Consider the following 17,891-nt stretch of genomic DNA (forward strand, 5'->3'; position numbering starts at 1 on the left):
CCAGGATTTTAAACATTTTTATGATCATAGAATTGTATCACTGCCATGAAGACAGACATTCTGTGTCAGCTGTTCTAGCCTTTGTTCGCTGTGGTGTAATTCGTTGCACTAAGATTTCAGTATACAATTGGTCTTACCTTAAAATGGTGAGTTTGGTTGTTTCATAGCAATAAGGATACAGTTTATTAGTAACTTTTGGGGTTTTTTTAGACAGAACAAAAAAGCTTATATTTCAATAAGTTGTTAGGGATTACTCTGGTTTGTATGTTCGGCATGTATCCGAATGTGTATTAACATGGATTTACAGTGATTACACTAGAATAAAGAATATCCTAAAAGATTATCAACTCAGTTCCATTGCTGTGGTTTAATATTAAAATCTTTCTCTTACAGGTGTGCCAAAAGGTTAATTCTGCTGACTACCAGTTCACTAGTTTTGTATTTTCTGTGTCGCTACCCCCACAGCTGTCTGTTAGGGAGGTAAGTTTTACAGATATTTCTTCATAACTTAAATGCATATTAAAGAAAGTAACTGTGGAATGTACAAGCTGGAGGTGGTTTGATTTTTAATTGCTGCTGTTTAAAAAAACCAAAAACATGCTAGAAGTGAAGTCTGCTCTCCCCTTCCTTGGTGGTGAGTAGTATTTTAATTAATAAAGTGTCTGAGTCACTTCAGTTTTCCGTTAGCCCGGGAGTTACTTTACATCTGAAAATCTAAAAGGAGTTTCTTTAAACCCTCAGTGTATTGTTCCCTTTGGTACAGATGCCAGCTCTGCTTTGTGGATCTTCTTGGAGAAGGAACTGCACAGCTGGTGCCTTTCCTGAAATAAATGATAATTGGTGGTGCAGAATACAAATGAAGAAATTTGAAGATGAACTCTTTGACTGTTCAGCATTTTAAATAATGTGAAAATACACATTTTAATAGTCACCTGTCTTGGGCATTGTTGAAAGTCTAGATTTGTAAAACTACAGTTTATAGCAGTTGTAAAACTACTGATTTTGATGGCAATTTTAATCAAACTTAAATTGTTTACATTTCAGTCATTTAATTACAGAAGATAATGACATAACATAGAGAGGTGTATAACCCTGGTAATTCTTTTTTCTAAATTGAGGGAGAGTGCTGGGCATAATATAGCTTGATCAATAAAACACCAATTTTTTGTAGAATCATAGAACAGTTGGGTTGGAAGGGACCTTTAAAGGTCATCTAGTCCAACCCCCCTGCCGTGGGCAGGGACATCTTCAACTAGATCCGGTTGCTCAGAGCCCCGTCCAAGCTGACCTCGAATGTTTCCAGGGATGGGGCATCTACCACCTCTTCGGGCAACCTGTGCCAGTGTTTCACCACCCTCATTGTAAAAAATTTCTTCCTTATAGCTAGTCTAAATCTACCCTCTTTTAGTTTAAAACCATTCCCCTTGTCCTGTCGCAACAGGCCCTGCTAAAAAGTTTGTCCCCATCTTACTTATAAGCCCCCTTTAAGTACTGAAAGGCCACAATAAGGTCTCACCAGAGCCTCCTCTTCTCCAGGCTGAACAACCCCAACTCTCTCAGCCTTTCTTCATAGGAGAGGCGTTCCACCCCCCTGATCATTTTCGTGGCCCTCCTCTGGACCCGCTCCAACAGGTCCACGTCTGTCTTGCGCTGAGGGCTCCAGAGCTGGACGCAGCACTGCAGGTGGGGTCTCACCAGAGCAGAGCAGAGGGGCAGAATCGCCTCCCTCGACCTGCTGGCCACGCTTCTTTTGATGCAGCCCAGGATACAGTTGGCCTTCTGGGCTGCGAGCGCACATTGTCGGGTCATGTCCAGCTTTTTGTCCACCGGTACTCCCAAGTCCTTCTCCGCAGGGCTGCTCTCAGTCTCTTCATCCCCCAGCCTGTATTGATACTGGGGGTTGCCCCGACCCAGGTGCAGGACCCTGCACTTGGCCTTGTTGAACCTCATGAGGTTCACATGGGCCCACTTCTCGAACTTAGTTTTTGCATAGTTGTGAGATGTTTTATAATGTTCCCCTGCTTTCTGATAAAAAATGATGCAAAAATACTATTCTAAAGGGCAACATGCAAATCTTTATGATAGATGCCTGCTGTGGTAAGATGTAGTAGAAGCTTCAGTGAACGTGGCAGAAAGAAGCATAGGTCTTCTTGGATTTGTATATAAACCTGTGGTGAGGTCTGTTCTCATCCCACACAGTTTGATTGTTAAATAATCTACTACACTTTACGTGTTGATTTGTACTGTTCTGGCAACTCAGGCAAATGCTAGCATAATAGCTGCTTTGTGCTAACTTACATTCTACTTCTAAGTCTTCTTGAACATTAGATGCTCTACTTCCCATCTGAAATTAAGCATAGTTGGTGTGTTTGCTTCGGCTGCCACTGTGTCTGGTAAAATAACACCAGAAGAAATTGCTTTGTGCTTTCTGAATGGATGAGCTCTTCTTAGTCCCATTTGATTTTATGGTCATCCAAAAAATGAGATATGTCAAAAAACCACTTTCAGGCTAGGTGAGTATATGGATGCATGCGTCTGTGCCCATGATGCTCTCTAAAACTTCAAATGTAGGTCAAACTTACTCCAACTTTATGCCCAGTGTAAGCTTAGGTGTTGAAAAAAAGAGGAGCCTTATTATTTTTAGGGTACTATTGATCAGGTCTTTTCCGTTTCCAGTCTACCTTTGCTAGTCATTACTGAGACTTCCCTTACTCTATTCATTATAGCCTCAATGAGCAAAAACAAAGTGATGCACAGAATCTTTTGGCTAGAGTCCCATCTGCAATTCCCATGTTATCAAGTTCTTAGTACATTTCCATTATGCATCTTTAGCTTGACAGCTATAGTTTATCTAGCTTAAAAATAACAACCTTTTTTTTTTTTTTCCATAGCATAGCTATGTAACGATGGAGAGGAAGGAAAAAATTGATGCTGCTGTTGTTCCTTTGCCCTCCTTGTGCGTCTTTGCCAGAATGCCTCGGTAGAGGGTGTTATTGCACTGCAGTTGTAGCTCAGCAATGTTCTCACAGTAATCTGAACAAGCAGGGCAAGTGTTTCTGTCTGCTTTTGAGGCAGCCTTGGCTGTAAATGGAAGCAAAAAATAATAGTTTGCTTCAGAGAGTTCCTCTGGCTGATTGAAATATTGATGATACACTGAGACTGTGTGGACTGGGGAAACTGACTTGGCAAATGCAGTTGGTAGAAACCGAGATTTATTACTTTATAGTAACTTTGTCTTCGAAGTGCAATAAATTATTAGTTTGATAAAAGGGATGAGATTAAATTTTTAACCTGTCCATCTGCTTCATTCAAAGTATCTTTTTGTTCAAACAAACAAACAATACTACAGTGCTTGGTACAACCAAGGGAATAAAAGCTGTGGTGTGGGTCCAGAAATGAATAGGTGGATAGGTGGAGTGAGATGAGTGAGTAGGAAGCTCCAAAACCAGATCTGTTCTCTTTGGAAACAGTTTTGGTTCGTTTGGAAGCAGGTCTACATTAGGAAGTTCCTGCTGTCCCTTCTATTCCACCCCTTCAGTCTTGCCAAATGCTAAACCAGCTGTTTGTGTAGCTGTGTTCTAACTGAAGGGGTGAAAGTGCGTGATGGTGGAGAAAGAAGCTCTTTAAAGTCATAGGTGTTTATTTACCACCTATCCGTTTATCACTTCAAAAAATAATTGGTAAAAACTGTTTCTGTTTTACAGTTACAGAAAAGCAGCAAGTAATCTAATATGTCAAAATATCTCAAATATCTCAAAATGGTTTGTGTCTTGTGTCAAAATGGAAGAGGTCTTTTGTTAAATTCTGCTTTTAATTCTTGAACTGCACTGTACAAGAACATATGTAATTTTATCATAAAAGGACACCCCAAAGACAGCCTCCCTCCCATTGACCTTTTGTATGACACACAGATTTTCTCCGACTTCTTTTTGACAAAAAATCAGAAACTGCCTTTTAATATTACCTCCAACTAATTTAATTATGACAGTTGTCATCCTGCCAAGTCTAAAATGTACGGTAGGAGCTGAAGAAGAGTGGGACATAAAATTTACATTTGCATAGTATTTATATCTGTAATGCAAAGAAGCTATCACCTCTTTCCACAAGTAGGATATTTGATTAAAATAAATCATAAATACAGGAGTCCCAAGTTTATGTCAGACAACTATATTAGAATATGAAGTGAGTCATGCCCTTCAAAAGGGTGACTGTTAGCTATGTCTGTAGTCTCAGTTGTGATCCATCATCCTGGTACTTGCTACAAGGACATTGATGCAAATAGCATCTGTAGTCATTACTCCCTGTAGGACTGTGTATACCTCATCATGGAATTCCCCATCTCGAAGCTCTTTTCTAATACAGTGAAAAAATGCTGTGGCTGGGATTGCACATGGTATTTCAACTGTTGCCACTGTGATCCCTCAGATAGCATTAGAATAATATCCTGCAGCTTGTAATCAATATAGTGCCTGAACTAGCGTATTTCAGAAATATATTTGCTGTTAAGCATTGCCCTGCAGGCTTGAGCTCTGTAATGAGCATTTTTCATTTTCAAACCACTTCACAAACATAAAGTAATTATGAAGTAGAGGGATTGGATCCCCTGCTTCACATACAGCTGGGAGAGAGTAGAGCAGGGGAATGAAGGCATAGGAGTAGAGGGGTTTGGCTGGCTTGGTGGTTGAATGTGATTTGGAATTTGGGATCTTTTGGCTTCTGTGCTCACAGTACCCTAATCTATTGTTTCCTCTTAATTGAAGGAGAAAAGTAATTTCTTTAATTCTCTTTCAGTTTTGAAGTCAAGAGAGAGGAGATGAAATCTGACCTGTGGTCTCATTTTAGCATAGCTAAAACTTGCTTGCAGAAGTTTTCTCTGTTTTGTAATTGTACCTCCATGAAACAGGGGAAGGGAGTGAGATTAGCCACCCAACTGAGTACCAAACCTCCATGTGCTTTAAATCAAGGCATATAAGATTTTTTAAATTGGCATTTGTCAAAGGCAGTTTCTAGACCGGGTTCTATGGTTGTCATATTCTCTAGTTCAGAATTACGTTCAAGGAATTTCAATTGGAAGCTATTTTTATTTATGATTTTATCTGGGTTATTATGCAAACAAGATTACAATATACTTCATGGTGTTTTGTGAAGCAGTCTTACTCATACTGTCTACATATGCAGGATAATGAATCACAGTGAATTTGAGTAAACAGTATTCCATCAATACAACTATATTTATGTTGTTCAGTAGTGTGCTGTTTTGTGTATCGTGTATCTAACAAAGTTTGTGTTCTCTCTCCACCATCCCTCTTTCCCCTTAATATTTCTAGCACTGTTTTTAGGATTCCCTCATTCTTTTAGATGTACCAAAGGAAGGATAATAGCCATTTTTTTATTTCCTCTATCAGCATGTAAAAGAGATCTATGACGTGGTTACTTCTGATATCAATGAAAAGATGATGTGATCCTGGCTCTGCTCCTTTAAGTTTGATACATGTTTTCAAACCTCTTCGTTAGAATTACTTCCTTGACAATAGACAGTAATTCTTTCGACAGAGTTTGAGGGGAGGTTATTCTCAAAGCACCACATATGAAGAATGAAAGACACGTAAGGGACTTAAAATTCTGAAGAATTTAAATCAGTGATGTTCACTGCTTTTGAGATACCAACTCTTTTGGACATTGCATATGTATATATGGTTGTATGACAAGCGTATGGAGTCGCCTTTCTCTGACACTTTACTAGTAGTCTGCAGTCCACAGATTGAAAACTTCTAATTTTAATTTTTTTTCATTGTAGTTGTTTCAAGCCAAACAACTTGGTTTTTGGAATTCATCTTCAGTGAGGATGGTGAGACTAGGTGTCCAGACTCTGTATTGACAGTACAGGTTCTATTAGTTAAGTGGCATCCTGCCAGTCTTGATGTATTTTTTTGTTGTTGGTAGTAGAGGAAGAACTGAGAATGTTGCTGTTGTTGTTGCTTCATTGTAGGAAATTTTGAGGGGAGTTCTTCTCTTCTTATTAATTGCTTTTGCACTGATAGACATTCTGTTGAAATGGAAACATTGTATGGGTCTTCTCAATACCTGTGTCCAACATCACTTTTTTTCCCACTTAATTAAAGACCTAATAGAAAGGCCATTTGAGGTTGAAGTTAAAATTCTAGATAACTGTAATGCCCTTCAGTTTAGTAAGATATGTTTTCATTGTGGTGCAGAGAATGGCAGTCACTCTTGGCCCACGCAGAGGCAAAATCTAAAGCCTAAAGCGCTGAACAATTACTACACTGAAGTAATAGATCATTTTGTACAATCAATATGTCAGTACAAAGAGAAGTGAGTGAGACTGCACCTCTAAAATGTTTGGCTCCCCAGAGCAGAGTTTGGGAAAGATACGCTTTTGGAAGCTTTTGACATAAGCAGTGTTGTTTGGAAGTCTTCAATTTCTTGATCGTTTTTAATTTTGTTCAAGTCTGTTAGTGTTGCACTGATTTGATGGCTGTTGCTCCTTTGTGCTTACTTTTGTATTTTTCTATTGTCCTTTCATACCACTGGTAATTTTAATTCTGCTTTTGACCTTTGTTATAACCGTTGTTAATTCTTATACTGCTGAGTTCCATTTGTTGGCTGGGACACCTACGTGATGGTTCATGGTCTTCTTCCCTGGGCAGTGTTGCATCTAAGGGATCTGCTACATCCTGTTTCTTTACATATATAAGGCTGCTCGAGGAGAGGAGGAGAGTTTTATTTACAAGTATTTACAATGCACGGATTGAGGACAATCAAGCATTAGAGCAGGTTGTCCAGAGAGGTGGTGCAGTCTCCGTTACTGGAGGTTTTCAAGAACTCATTGGATAGAGCCCTGAGCAACTTTGTCTGATTTCATAGCCGATCCTGCTATAAGCGCAAGGTTGGATAGAGACCTCCTGAGGACCCTGAATAATCCTATGATCACACATGTAAAGCAAATATTATTTCTTGGAACCTCCGCTCAGAGAAGTATATCAGGAGCTGCAGAAGGTGGTATTCACAGAGAATCTGCACAAAGCAACAGAGGGGCAATTGGGAAATGAAAAAGGAGAATTCAAGGTTGAATCTGCCCATGATTCTCAGATAACATCTTCCAGCCATTCCTACATATGCTGTGTGATAAATAATTGTTACTGAACTCGAGCATTTGTACTAAAAGCTCCCTCTGATTTCTAGAATTATTCCTTCTGTTCCTCAGTTTTCTCATATTCAGCCTATGTCTCCTAAACTACATGGTGTGCTTTAAATAAGGGGGCAATCTTCAGGGAAAGGGTTCGTGATTACCATAAGACCAAGTATGTCTTTTATTTCATGGTTTTTATAATGGATGATAACTGAATTTGATTTTTTTTTAATTTATATGTCAAATCAGTTTTCATATACCATCCATTTAGACACTTTTTTTTCCTTCATTTCTCTGTATGGTAGATAACTGCTAGTTGCCTTGACTTAGGCTGTCAGAGTCTTTTTCTAGTTATAGTGTTAATAGCAAGTTTTCAAAATGTGTTTAATGCAGCCTGATGTTTTTTTTAAAGCCAGACAGGATTTGAGGTGAATTGCAAAGTAATGTCTTACAAATAAAAACAAACACCAATTCTATCTTTCCATTTCTAAAGCAAAAGCTAACTTAAAATCCTAATACTTCCTTTTTGTCCTGAGTTTTTAAAACATTTTTCCTTCTGCTGACAGTCTCTCAAATTGTTGGGAGTTTTGAGCCTTCATTTCACTTGCTTTTTTTTTTTTCTGTCTTCTTCCTGGGCATGGCCGGTGACCTATAGCGTGCTGCTTGGCTGCTGGTAAAACAGGAAATGGGGTGAGTAATTTCTTTTGGCAAACACTTCTATTAGAGAGTTCTCCAGATTTAGAGAAAGGAGAGAGATTCTTACTATAACTTTTTTCCAGCACAGCAGAAATGAGAAACCACTTAATGCAGTGGACCTACTGAGACATGTATGTTAAGAGAACATTTTAACCAAGCAATTAATGCTGTATTTTCAAGGTCAAGACAGTTGCTTTCATATAAAGGTACTTCTGCTAACAGTTGTGGAATATGTAGACTGACTTCCCATGTCCTTGGCCAAGATTTCAGCTTACTTTATACCTTTAACACTAATCATAAGGAAATTCGTAATTGGGATGTGATGTCATTTTATTTGGTTTTATTTTTTATTGTCCATAGCTTTTGCTGTATGTCTGGCAAGAATTCTTTTATATAGACACCATTTGTCTATATAAATAATGTGCAGGCAAGAAGTTGATTTTATAGTCTTGTTATGATACTATTGTCCAGTTTACTTGATGTTTACGAAGGAGAAGATGGCAGCTGGGTTGGGTTTTTGTTTGGTTTTTTTTACCTGGTTTGACCTTAATTGGGATTTCTTATCTCTTTTGTCTCATAGTGTGATTATAGCTAGGATGTGGCATTTCAACTTGGGAGTGCAGGCTGTCTGTCCAACTGTACCGCTTTGAGTTAGCTTAATGGTCCTGAGAGGTGCCATGATGCCATCTGTGAGCCAGAATCTTCTTGTACATGAAAGACATAATGAAATACAGACCTCTTCAGGTTTAGCTTACATTAATAGTGACTGAAAATTGTTAGTCAGGTAATGGTGAAAAGTCAGTAGTGTAGCGAGAAAGATATTAGTGCAGTGGGTGCAAGTTAGTTTTGCTCTTCTTTTTTATACCTCAGTGTTTTGAAATCAATTTAAATGTTTCTTTGTCTACTCCTGAACACTCCCATTCCTGGCCAAATGAGAACAGATTAGAGCTGTTTTGAACATATAAATTGTCTTTGTGGGCAAGAGGAAAGAAATCCACTTTTCAAAAAGTTAGTTGAGGATACTGAGGATAGTCTTTGGTGGAAGCCATCTTGGCTGGAAGTACCATTTCAAGATATTCGTAGAAAGTTACACTAAAAGGTGATGAATCACTTCCTACTTTGAGACTAATTTAAAAGCAATTGTTTCATTAAATTGCTTGAGAGAGGATGAGATCCTGTAGGGCAAATATTGCCCACATAGCCTACCATTGGTGCCATTTGTACAGGAGGACATGCGCTTTGCTCTGTAAGTTCCCAAACAGGTGGTTTGAAATCATATGCTGGTATCCTTACAGCATCTGCTCCTTTTAATTTCTCTCTCCATAGGCAAAGGCACAGCAGTCAAGGCCGCGTCTTGTACCTACAGAGATAGTTGAGCCTGTCCCAGCAAGGTCAACTGAAGTTGTCATCTGAGCTTTTCCTTTTAGAAATTTCTGCCCACTGGAGTTCATGCCCTCCTTTAATGAAGGACTAGATCGCCCTTTTAACAATAAAAATAAGTCTAACGATTTTTTTTTTTAAAAAAAAACACAAAGGATTTCTGTGCATATCTCTTTCTCAGTTCTTCTGCAGGTAGATTCTGGAGAGACTTTTGCAACTTTTGCTCTACCATGAAGCTATGGCATGAGTTTCCTCAGTGCATGTTCTTTTACACAGCAAAAAAAGAATCTTAGTGAAAAAAAACACTGGCAAATTGAAACAGGGCAAAACAAGACATTATTTAGGCTAGAAGCTGGACAAGAGGCTCCTTAGCAAGTAGCACAGGTGCTGCCCTGCAGGATCCAGATACTCAGTTTACTTAAGCTGAACTAGATGTTGATTTACTATCAGAAGGATCTTGCCTCCATCTGCATGTACCTTCTGTCTTTCTTATGTTAACATAAGTGCTTATGTGACTGCCCAGAGAGCTGAAAAACAAAACTTCTTTTGGTGGGTTAGGGTTTGCTTTAAATGGCATCAATGGACTGGTATTACTTACCACGCTGTGTAGCGTCAGCATGCAAGTGCTGGCAGGAGTGCGTGGCCAGAGACAGGGAGGAGGCAACATAGTCCTAAATTGGCTTGAGTTGACTGTAGCTCAAGTAGCTACACCTTTAGCTACTCCCTGCCAAACTCTTATGTGTGTATTGGGAAGCATCTTACTTGGAATCCTGGTCTGGCCTTAATGTTTGCTCCACACTCTGTTAATTCAATACCAAGACTCAGCGCCATTATAGGAGGTCTTGGAACAGCCTTTCATTCATTCATGCCATGGTCTGTATGCTTAGTGCTTTTGTGCTTTTTTCATTTGTGTATTGCTTGTTTGCCTGGGACTAGTTCCTTAAGTTTTTCTTGAAATAGTATATGTCATGTATCTATCTTTGACAGACTCCTGTGCAAGTCATTATTTCTTTGTGTATGTGATTCAGAAAACTGGGCCTTTCCTTGGCAAAGGATGACATTGTTCAGCTGAAAGAAGCTTATAAGTGGATTATTCATCCCCAATTGTCAGAAGAGTTGGGTGTTCCTGCTGATGGAAAGGTGTCGTATAAATAAGAAAACACTTTTTTCTGTTGTTTTTTTTTCTTTTTTTTCATATGTGTTTGTGTGTGTGTATATATATTTACACACTTCTGTATATGAGGGAAAAAAATAAAAATATATACTTTTTTCCCTCATTAACAGATAAACAAGTTGCACTGTTCTTATATTCACTGTAGCGGGAAGCAGAGGGGAAGTTCTTTTAACCAGACATCTCCAAGTCTCAATACTGGGGGGTCCAATCTTCATTTTTGTACACATAGATCATTGCATCTTCTGAAACCATCGTAGTCTTTTGCTAAATCTCTTGCTCTTGGGCTGCCATCCGCCTTTTATCAATGAGACTTTTTCAGTTTTCTCATTTTTCAGGATCTCTGTTTTCCAGAGGCTAAGGAATTCTTACACATTCCTTCTCCTATTACTGCCAACACTGTTACTGCTCTGTGAGATAAATTGTTCAGGTTGTTAACATGTTTAATTCTATGGATAAACTATATTTCTGAAACGTACTGAAAGAGGAAAGACTGGTCCTTGTTCACTTTAATGAACGCTAGAGATAGGCATGTTGGAACCTGCAATACCTGTGAGTAGGCAACAGAAATGTTTTTTCAAACCCTGGTTTCAACTTTCAGATTCTGACTAACATTCTTAAAATGTCTCTGAAATGGATTGACTGAACATGACGTTCACATGCCAGACAAATTCAGAAACACCATCATCTTGAATGTAAAATTTCTGCAAACACGGCTAAAATTCCTGCCGAGGACAAGGCAGTCTGCAGTTTTTACTTGTCATCAGCCATAGGACTGACCAACCCTAGGACCTGACTCACTTAGTCTGTATGTTGGTTTGTCAACTTCCATAATAATTACAGATTGTCTTTTCCCGGGGGTGCTAATTGAAAACATCCCTTTTATCTTAATGAAGAAAGAAATGCTCAGTTACCCTGAAGATGATACAAAAAGAAACAAACTTCTTACATACCAAGTTAGCAAAAGCTCTACAACACTTAGGCACCGAGCCACTCCAGACATCATTGCACCATGAAAGTTACTTGTCTAGTGCTCTTTATCTACAAGGCACTTGAATATTAGCCAATCTTTTCAATAGCCCTCTTGAGGTATTCTGGTATCTGAATAACAGAAGTAATGAGTATTGTTTGCCCAAGGCCAAAGAGGGAATTGGGGGTAGAATTGAGATTACACTGGAGTTTCTGGTCTAGCTGTCAATCCATTAGGACATGTTGCCTTTCTTTGCCCCAAGGCCATCCAGTCATTGCAAACAAAGCCCCTGACAAAATTTTACAGTGGTGACTACTACAGGGTTTTTATCTTTATTCCACGCTATGCACTGCTCTCCCAGAAGGTTTGTGAAGTTTAGTGACCGTAATAGGCTTTGAGCATACACTGTCTCTGACTCAGTTCCCCCTGTGCAAAATGGGGCCGGTATCTATGATGCGTAGGTCACTCATGTTTTTGAAGTGCTCTCAGATCATCTTTGCTAACTTCAGAAATGCAGATGCTGTTATGGCACACGTTTTAATGTCTTTAGATGATTTGTAGAATAAATGGGTTACTTTCTCTTTTGTCTACCTCTTTGCTGTTTTCCTAATATTACAGTAAGGATGCTTGAGAATATCCTCCCTGTTTGTTTAACAAAGTGTCACCTTCCTTTTTTCTTTCTTCTTTTTTTTTTTTTTTTTAAATTTAGAGTTTGTTTGAAGTTAGCGTGGTCTTTGCTCACCCAGAAACAGACGAGGAGTGCCATTTCCTGTAAGTTTTAATATAAATAACAAAAGATCTTTATCTAAATATTGTGCAACATTGTTGGTTTGGATTTGCTACAGATGAGAATATGCAGTGTTTATAAACTAGAATGGGGCCTGCATCTAAACTTCCTCGTATTCAGATAGAGTTGCAGAGCTTAAAGTTACACCATCGCTGTCTGGTTAATTCTGTGCTTTAAAGCCAATAAACAAAATAATCCAGAATTTTGATTTGAACTGGATGGAGAACATTCATGCAAGTTGTTCAATTTCAGCCCTCTTCAATATAGCCGTATCATTTTGAAAAATAAATTCAAACCACGTAGTTGCAGGTGGGGGAATCTTTTGAGGTCATGCCTAGGTTTTCCTGCTCTAATAGGAGACATGGGTGGGAGGGAAGGGTCTGAAGTGAGTTAATCCAACTTAGCTGGTTGATTAAAACAAACAGAAGTTCCCTGGCCACTACGCATAGTTTTTGGCCTGGCCCAGTAGAGCATCTGCTGTACGCAAAGATGCTAAATATTTCTGTGAAGTTAGCTACCATTTAATCGGATTTCTCAAAATCTAGCAGTAGTATATTCTGGATAATTAGGTTCGCTCTTCCTGTTTGCTGATGGTTCCTGGAAAACTTAAGTTTCACTCAGTTTCATCACTTGCGCTCCTACTGCAAGTTAAATCTTAGCAGAGAAAGAGGCTTGGCATAGAGTTTTGACTTCCCTGTTGCATGGTGACTTCATCTCTTGAGACTAGAGATTTCTTTTGCAGCCTTTATATATTTCCCTGATTTTACCCCTTCTGGCAATTTGTGATCTCTCTGTGAATGCCCAGTCTGCCACCTTCTTGGTTTTCAACAACTGCATCCTTCATTTGTCTTGGGGTGGGGGGTGAGGGAATGCATGGTTGGTGACAGACCAGGTATTAGGAAGAATTGATTACCAGTATTTGCTGAACATCTTTCCTTTCCAGCTTCTTCAAGACTGGGCAAAAAGGGGAGAAAGTAGTAGGGCCAAACTACAATTCTAAATAATGTTACCTGTAATGCTGTAAAAACTCAACAGTTTCTGGATCCTGCACCCTTTTGTTCTTATTTATTTAATTTTACGTGATCAGTTCTTGTTTTCTGTAGTGCTCTTCCTTCCTCTGAAACCTCTCAACTCTTCAGCTCATCTTTCCTTCCTTTTTGTGACGTTTCAAAAATATTGATGTCGAGCATGTTATGGTGCCGATGTTAGCGCTCCAAGCGGAATAGTTGTAGAGGTGAAAGCTGTAAAGAAGTTCCATTCCACATTCTAACTGCTCAGGTTTATTCCATGTGACCTGACAATATCCCTTTATTTGCCTTCTCTTTGTAGCGTATTTAAAAAGCAATTAAGGTTTTAGAACATTTTTCTGAAGTAACAGCATATTACCTAATTTAATTACATAGTAGTTTCTCAGGCATCAAGGCATTCTGCATACATGAATGGCTGGCTCTGGGCATATTCTGAGGCAATGGTTTGGTTTCGATGTAAATATGGTAAATTTGGCAATTGTCACAGCTTTAGTAATGACAGTCATGTTTTTTGTGGAAGCAAAGTGGGACCTTGTCTCAACCTGGGGCAGTCCTCCAGGTATGCTTTTGGGTGGGATTTCCAAGTATGGCATCTGCAATTTCTCATCTCTCAAGCTGTTCTTACACAATTATGTGTAGGTAGGTGTGCTAAAATGATCCTTGGTTTGACATGGAAGATTGAATTGGCTCTTGTTACTTTATATTTGGAGATTTATGTTTAAAGGTAAGGTGATATTTAAATTCTGGAAGAGGGAATTTGTAATGCTTTGTGTCACAAACTGGCCAGGCAAGTTGCTTCTATAGAAAGAACAGGAGGTCAGACCTGCTTCCTTATAGTCTAAAGTAGTCATACAGGCGTTGAAAAGCACCAGCAAGAAATGATAAATTGTGTTGTAGGCTAGAAATCATCTCTAACTGCATACATAGAAATCTACTAATAGGAACAGCAACTTCCTCTACAGTACTCAGAAAAAGTGTTTCACTGACTTGTGTTTCACTTTCGTGAAACAACCAATAGTTTCCTTTTGAAGAGGCAAAGCACAAATGGTATCGAACACCTGGGGTTACTTTTTCTGTAATAAATTGAATTTTCCTATCCAGAAGCAGCAATTTGAATCTCTAGTTTGCAGTGTGCATTGTCTAAGAACAGCACGTATAGATTTCAAGATGTCAGCAAATCTTGCACAGAACTTAAACATTCATCATTACTTTTATTGAGAAGGACTGGAAAGGACCGAAAGCTAAACTTCTCATGTGCTTTTCCATCCCATCTCAAAGCTGAGACACATTTGTGTTGGTCAGAGCAAAAGAGGCTTATACAGCTTTGTCCATGATTTCTCTCTAGATCAAGCAATGCACACCTTCCACCATTTGTGGTTTAGGATAAAGTTAATTTTAAAATCCGCTCTGTGCTAAGCTGTGGAAGTGAGATGCTGGACATATTGGTACAAAGACCATGTGCATGCTATGCTTATAACTCTGTCTGTCTGCCTGTTCATTTCTTTTCCTGTAAGGGTAGCAGCTAATTTTCATTTCTGTATTTAGAGCTACGGCCTGTCCAGACTGTTTCAAACCAGCGAAGAACAAACAGGTAGGATCTCATAATTGTTGTATTTCTTCTCTGACATTCAGAATTTCACAGCAGTAGCTACAATGAAGAACTTATCTGGGTATTCAGTCAGTGTTTAATGTCTGGTTTTCCTTCATCAAAAATCTCTCCGGTTTTCAGTTATCTGAAAATAAAGTTGTCTCCTTTATTCAGTTAACATTTCTCTGCTTAGGAAAACTAAGCGCTTGGTGCTTTTCTTTAGGTCGTTCGTTTTCCAGACTGTCTAAAGGCCGTAATTTTAGGAACGTTCTCTGTAAATACCTCCCTTAAGATCTAGGAATTCGATTGTCATGCATTAAACGTAGCATAAAAGATGATCCTCAAGCTCTCTGTGGGTGAGACAGTTCAGATAAGTCACATTGTGAAGATGAGACTCTGCAGACGAAAAAGAACGATCACACTGCAGTTTTCATGTCCTCTGATCTGAATGAAAGACACAATACATGCGGGATGGTTTTATCCTGTCTACCTCTGGAGGGGGGAAGGAAAGAAAAGGGACCTTGCCACTTGTTGCAGGCCCTGAGCACACACACAATCATTGACAGAAAAGAGGACATGCAAGAATAAAAAAACAGTTGGAGAGAAACTGATATAAGTAGGACAGTGGGTGTGATCAGAAGAAGAACAAGTAACTTCTATCAGAAGCCTATGCAAGGCCTTTTATTCTTTCCGGTGAAGAGTCTACCGACATTTGGCTGAGGCAGTCTGACCCAGGAATTCTGCCTACTCTACTCCACCTGACCAATAAACGCAAGTCTTTTTTTAGAAGGATAGTATTGTTATAACTCACTGCTTGCTGCATTGCTTTCCTTTAAAAGGGGGGAAATCCCCCATAAGGAGTTAAACCAGCAGGGCCTGGCTGTTGAAACCACACAGGCAACAAGATGTAGGGGAATCTAAAGGAAAAAATACCGACTCTAAAGAGCTGTCAGAGGTTCATCCTTACAAAGAAGCTGTGCTTGAAGCTAGCTTCAAGGGCTGTGTTAATCAGAGAAGTGGTATAAAAACTGGGTTCTGAGTGAAAATTTCTGTGTCATCTGCTGTAGATACTTATTTAAACATGCTGCTAGTTCAAGGGTTTTCCAGCTCACCTGTTCTGTGAGAAAGGGAAGTGCTATTATCTCTAGTTTATGCTTAGAAAGAGAAAGAGGAGCTTTCCTGAAGGCATCCAGGAACTCTGTGTTAGAGCAAATTGTCCCAAACAGCGACCTGGTATTTTCACTGTTTTTTCCAAATCCTCAATCCGGTTTGCAAAAAAGACATAATTAAATTGGAAATTCAGCAGACGGCCAGCAAGACAGTTAAGGACCTGGAGTACATGCCTTAGGAGGAGAGGCTGAGGAACCTGGGCTTGTTCAGCCTGGAGAAGTCTTTGTGGAGGAACCAACTGAATCTCCCCCTAGTACCAACAGAGAGGTTTCTGAGAACAGGGAAGCAAGCTGTTCATTACAGTGCGTGGTGGAAGGGTGAGAGATAGTGGACTTAAGTTGAAGTGGGAGGTTCAGAGTAGATATAAGAAAAAACTTTTTAGCATGAGGACAGGCAGACCGTGGAGCAGGCTATGCTGAGAGGGTGTGCAGGCTCCATCCCTGGAGGATTTCAAGTCCTGACTGGATAAAACCTTGGGCAATATGGTTTGATCTCATAGTTGACCATGCTTTGATGAGGAGTTTCATCTAGAGACCTTCCACTCTCCTCGGCCTTGTTTCTCCTGTTCTAGGAACCTAAATTCTGTGTTTTCTGCCTTAGCTTCACTTGAGTTATCAACAGCAGCACCTGGCTATGCATAGAGGATGGTAGTCGTGGCTCCTGCCACTATTGTACTATTATTACTACTTTTACTATCAGTTCACTCTTGTGAATTGATGCAGCTCGGAAACTGCCAAGCCCCTACCATTCAGAGCCCTTATTTCTGAGTATGAATGAACTTTTGAACTTTATAGACAGATATCTACTCAACAGTATTATTTTCAGAAGAGCTAGCTGCCTACTGTCACTGAGATAAAAGCTGGGGCTTAGGTATACTTAACTCTTGGAAATGGGGAAGCTGGTTTAGGTTTCTGTTCATGGATTTAGGATTCTGATTTTAATCTATTTTGCAAATTTGGACCTGAGCTCCCAAGCACTACTTCTTTTGTTCTTGCTTTTGCACACTTTTGTATATCATCTGAAATAAGATGGTTTCCAAAGATATGCTTAGCATTTCTTTCAGCTAACCAAAGGGCAGACTTAGCAATTGAATACTCTAAGGAGCTGGAGTAGGTTTATTTGGAAGCATGACAGTAACTTTAGACCTGCTGAAAGTCAGTGGCACTTGTTATTTTTTTCTGTGTAAGAACTGAGTAAGAAAACATACACTGCTGTTTGTACGTGTCTTCGAGAAAGAAAGGGGCAAATCTTAGTTCAACGACTAAATAACTGTTATGTTCCAAACTGTCAGCTGTATTAGTTGTATTGCTTTCATGTTGTGAGTAAAGTTACTTGAATAAATTTTGGCAAAACTACCTGTTGCTCTTTTTTGCTCTATTAAAGTTAGGGTTAAGGTAACGGTGAGTTCTTGCTGTGATAGAGTTGCTTTTAGGTATAAGAAAACACAAAACACAAGTGAAAAAACTATATCGTGAGAAGCGTACCGTGTGTATGTTTTAGGGTTTTTTCCTTCCTTAGGCATATCCTTTCTTAGCTTCTCTTAGTTCTTGACTCATTTTTTTATTTCACTGTGCAGTCTGTTTTCACCAGAATGGCAGTTATAAAAGCTCTAGAGAAGATAAAAGAGGAGGATTTTCTCAAGTAAGTATATACTGAAACTAGTTCTTAGTATTGTGCTTTTGTATAGAATTAGGATGGAGAGGAAAATACTAGGCGGGTAAGTAGTGGTTGTTTAAATTCTGCTAGTTTACTGGTTAAAATGTGTTGCGTTTTCTATTCTTCTGGTAATAAATGTCATTCCAGATCTTTTATTTAAGGAGTAATCTTAAAATGCTTGAATTAAGCCACAGAGGATGGAAAACTGGACATGACACAAATGATGATCTTTTTCCCATTAGTAAAAGTGCTTCATTGGTTGATTATCTCAGAGCTGCACAGAGGAGGAATTGTG

At 39.1% G+C, this 17,891-nt stretch overlaps 1 protein-coding gene across 6 annotated transcripts in view; it reads left to right on the forward strand.

The window, feature by feature from the left end:
- Positions 1-17,891, forward strand: part of PUS10 (pseudouridine synthase 10) — a 35,851-nt gene that overhangs the window by 4,993 nt on the left and 12,967 nt on the right. For 2 of the 6 annotated variants that reach the window (XR_012673257.1, XM_075147759.1), the window contains exons 4-9: positions 394-480; positions 7,806-7,840; positions 10,255-10,366; positions 12,077-12,138; positions 14,728-14,773; positions 17,517-17,581. Coding sequence is in view for 5 of the 6 variants with exons in the window: in XM_075147759.1 (XP_075003860.1) it covers positions 394-480; positions 7,806-7,840; positions 10,255-10,366; positions 12,077-12,138; positions 14,728-14,773; positions 17,517-17,581 (407 nt within the window). In the remaining variant the exon portion in view is untranslated. The remainder of the gene's footprint in view (positions 1-393; positions 481-7,805; positions 7,841-10,254; positions 10,367-12,076; positions 12,139-14,727; positions 14,774-17,516; positions 17,582-17,891) is intronic. The other 4 variants (XM_075147757.1, XM_075147755.1, XM_075147758.1 and 1 more) reach the window with 4 other exon arrangements.

This window comes from Calonectris borealis, chromosome 3, assembly GCF_964195595.1.
Source record: "Calonectris borealis chromosome 3, bCalBor7.hap1.2, whole genome shotgun sequence".
In the NCBI taxonomy this organism is placed as follows: Eukaryota; Metazoa; Chordata; class Aves; order Procellariiformes; family Procellariidae; genus Calonectris; species Calonectris borealis.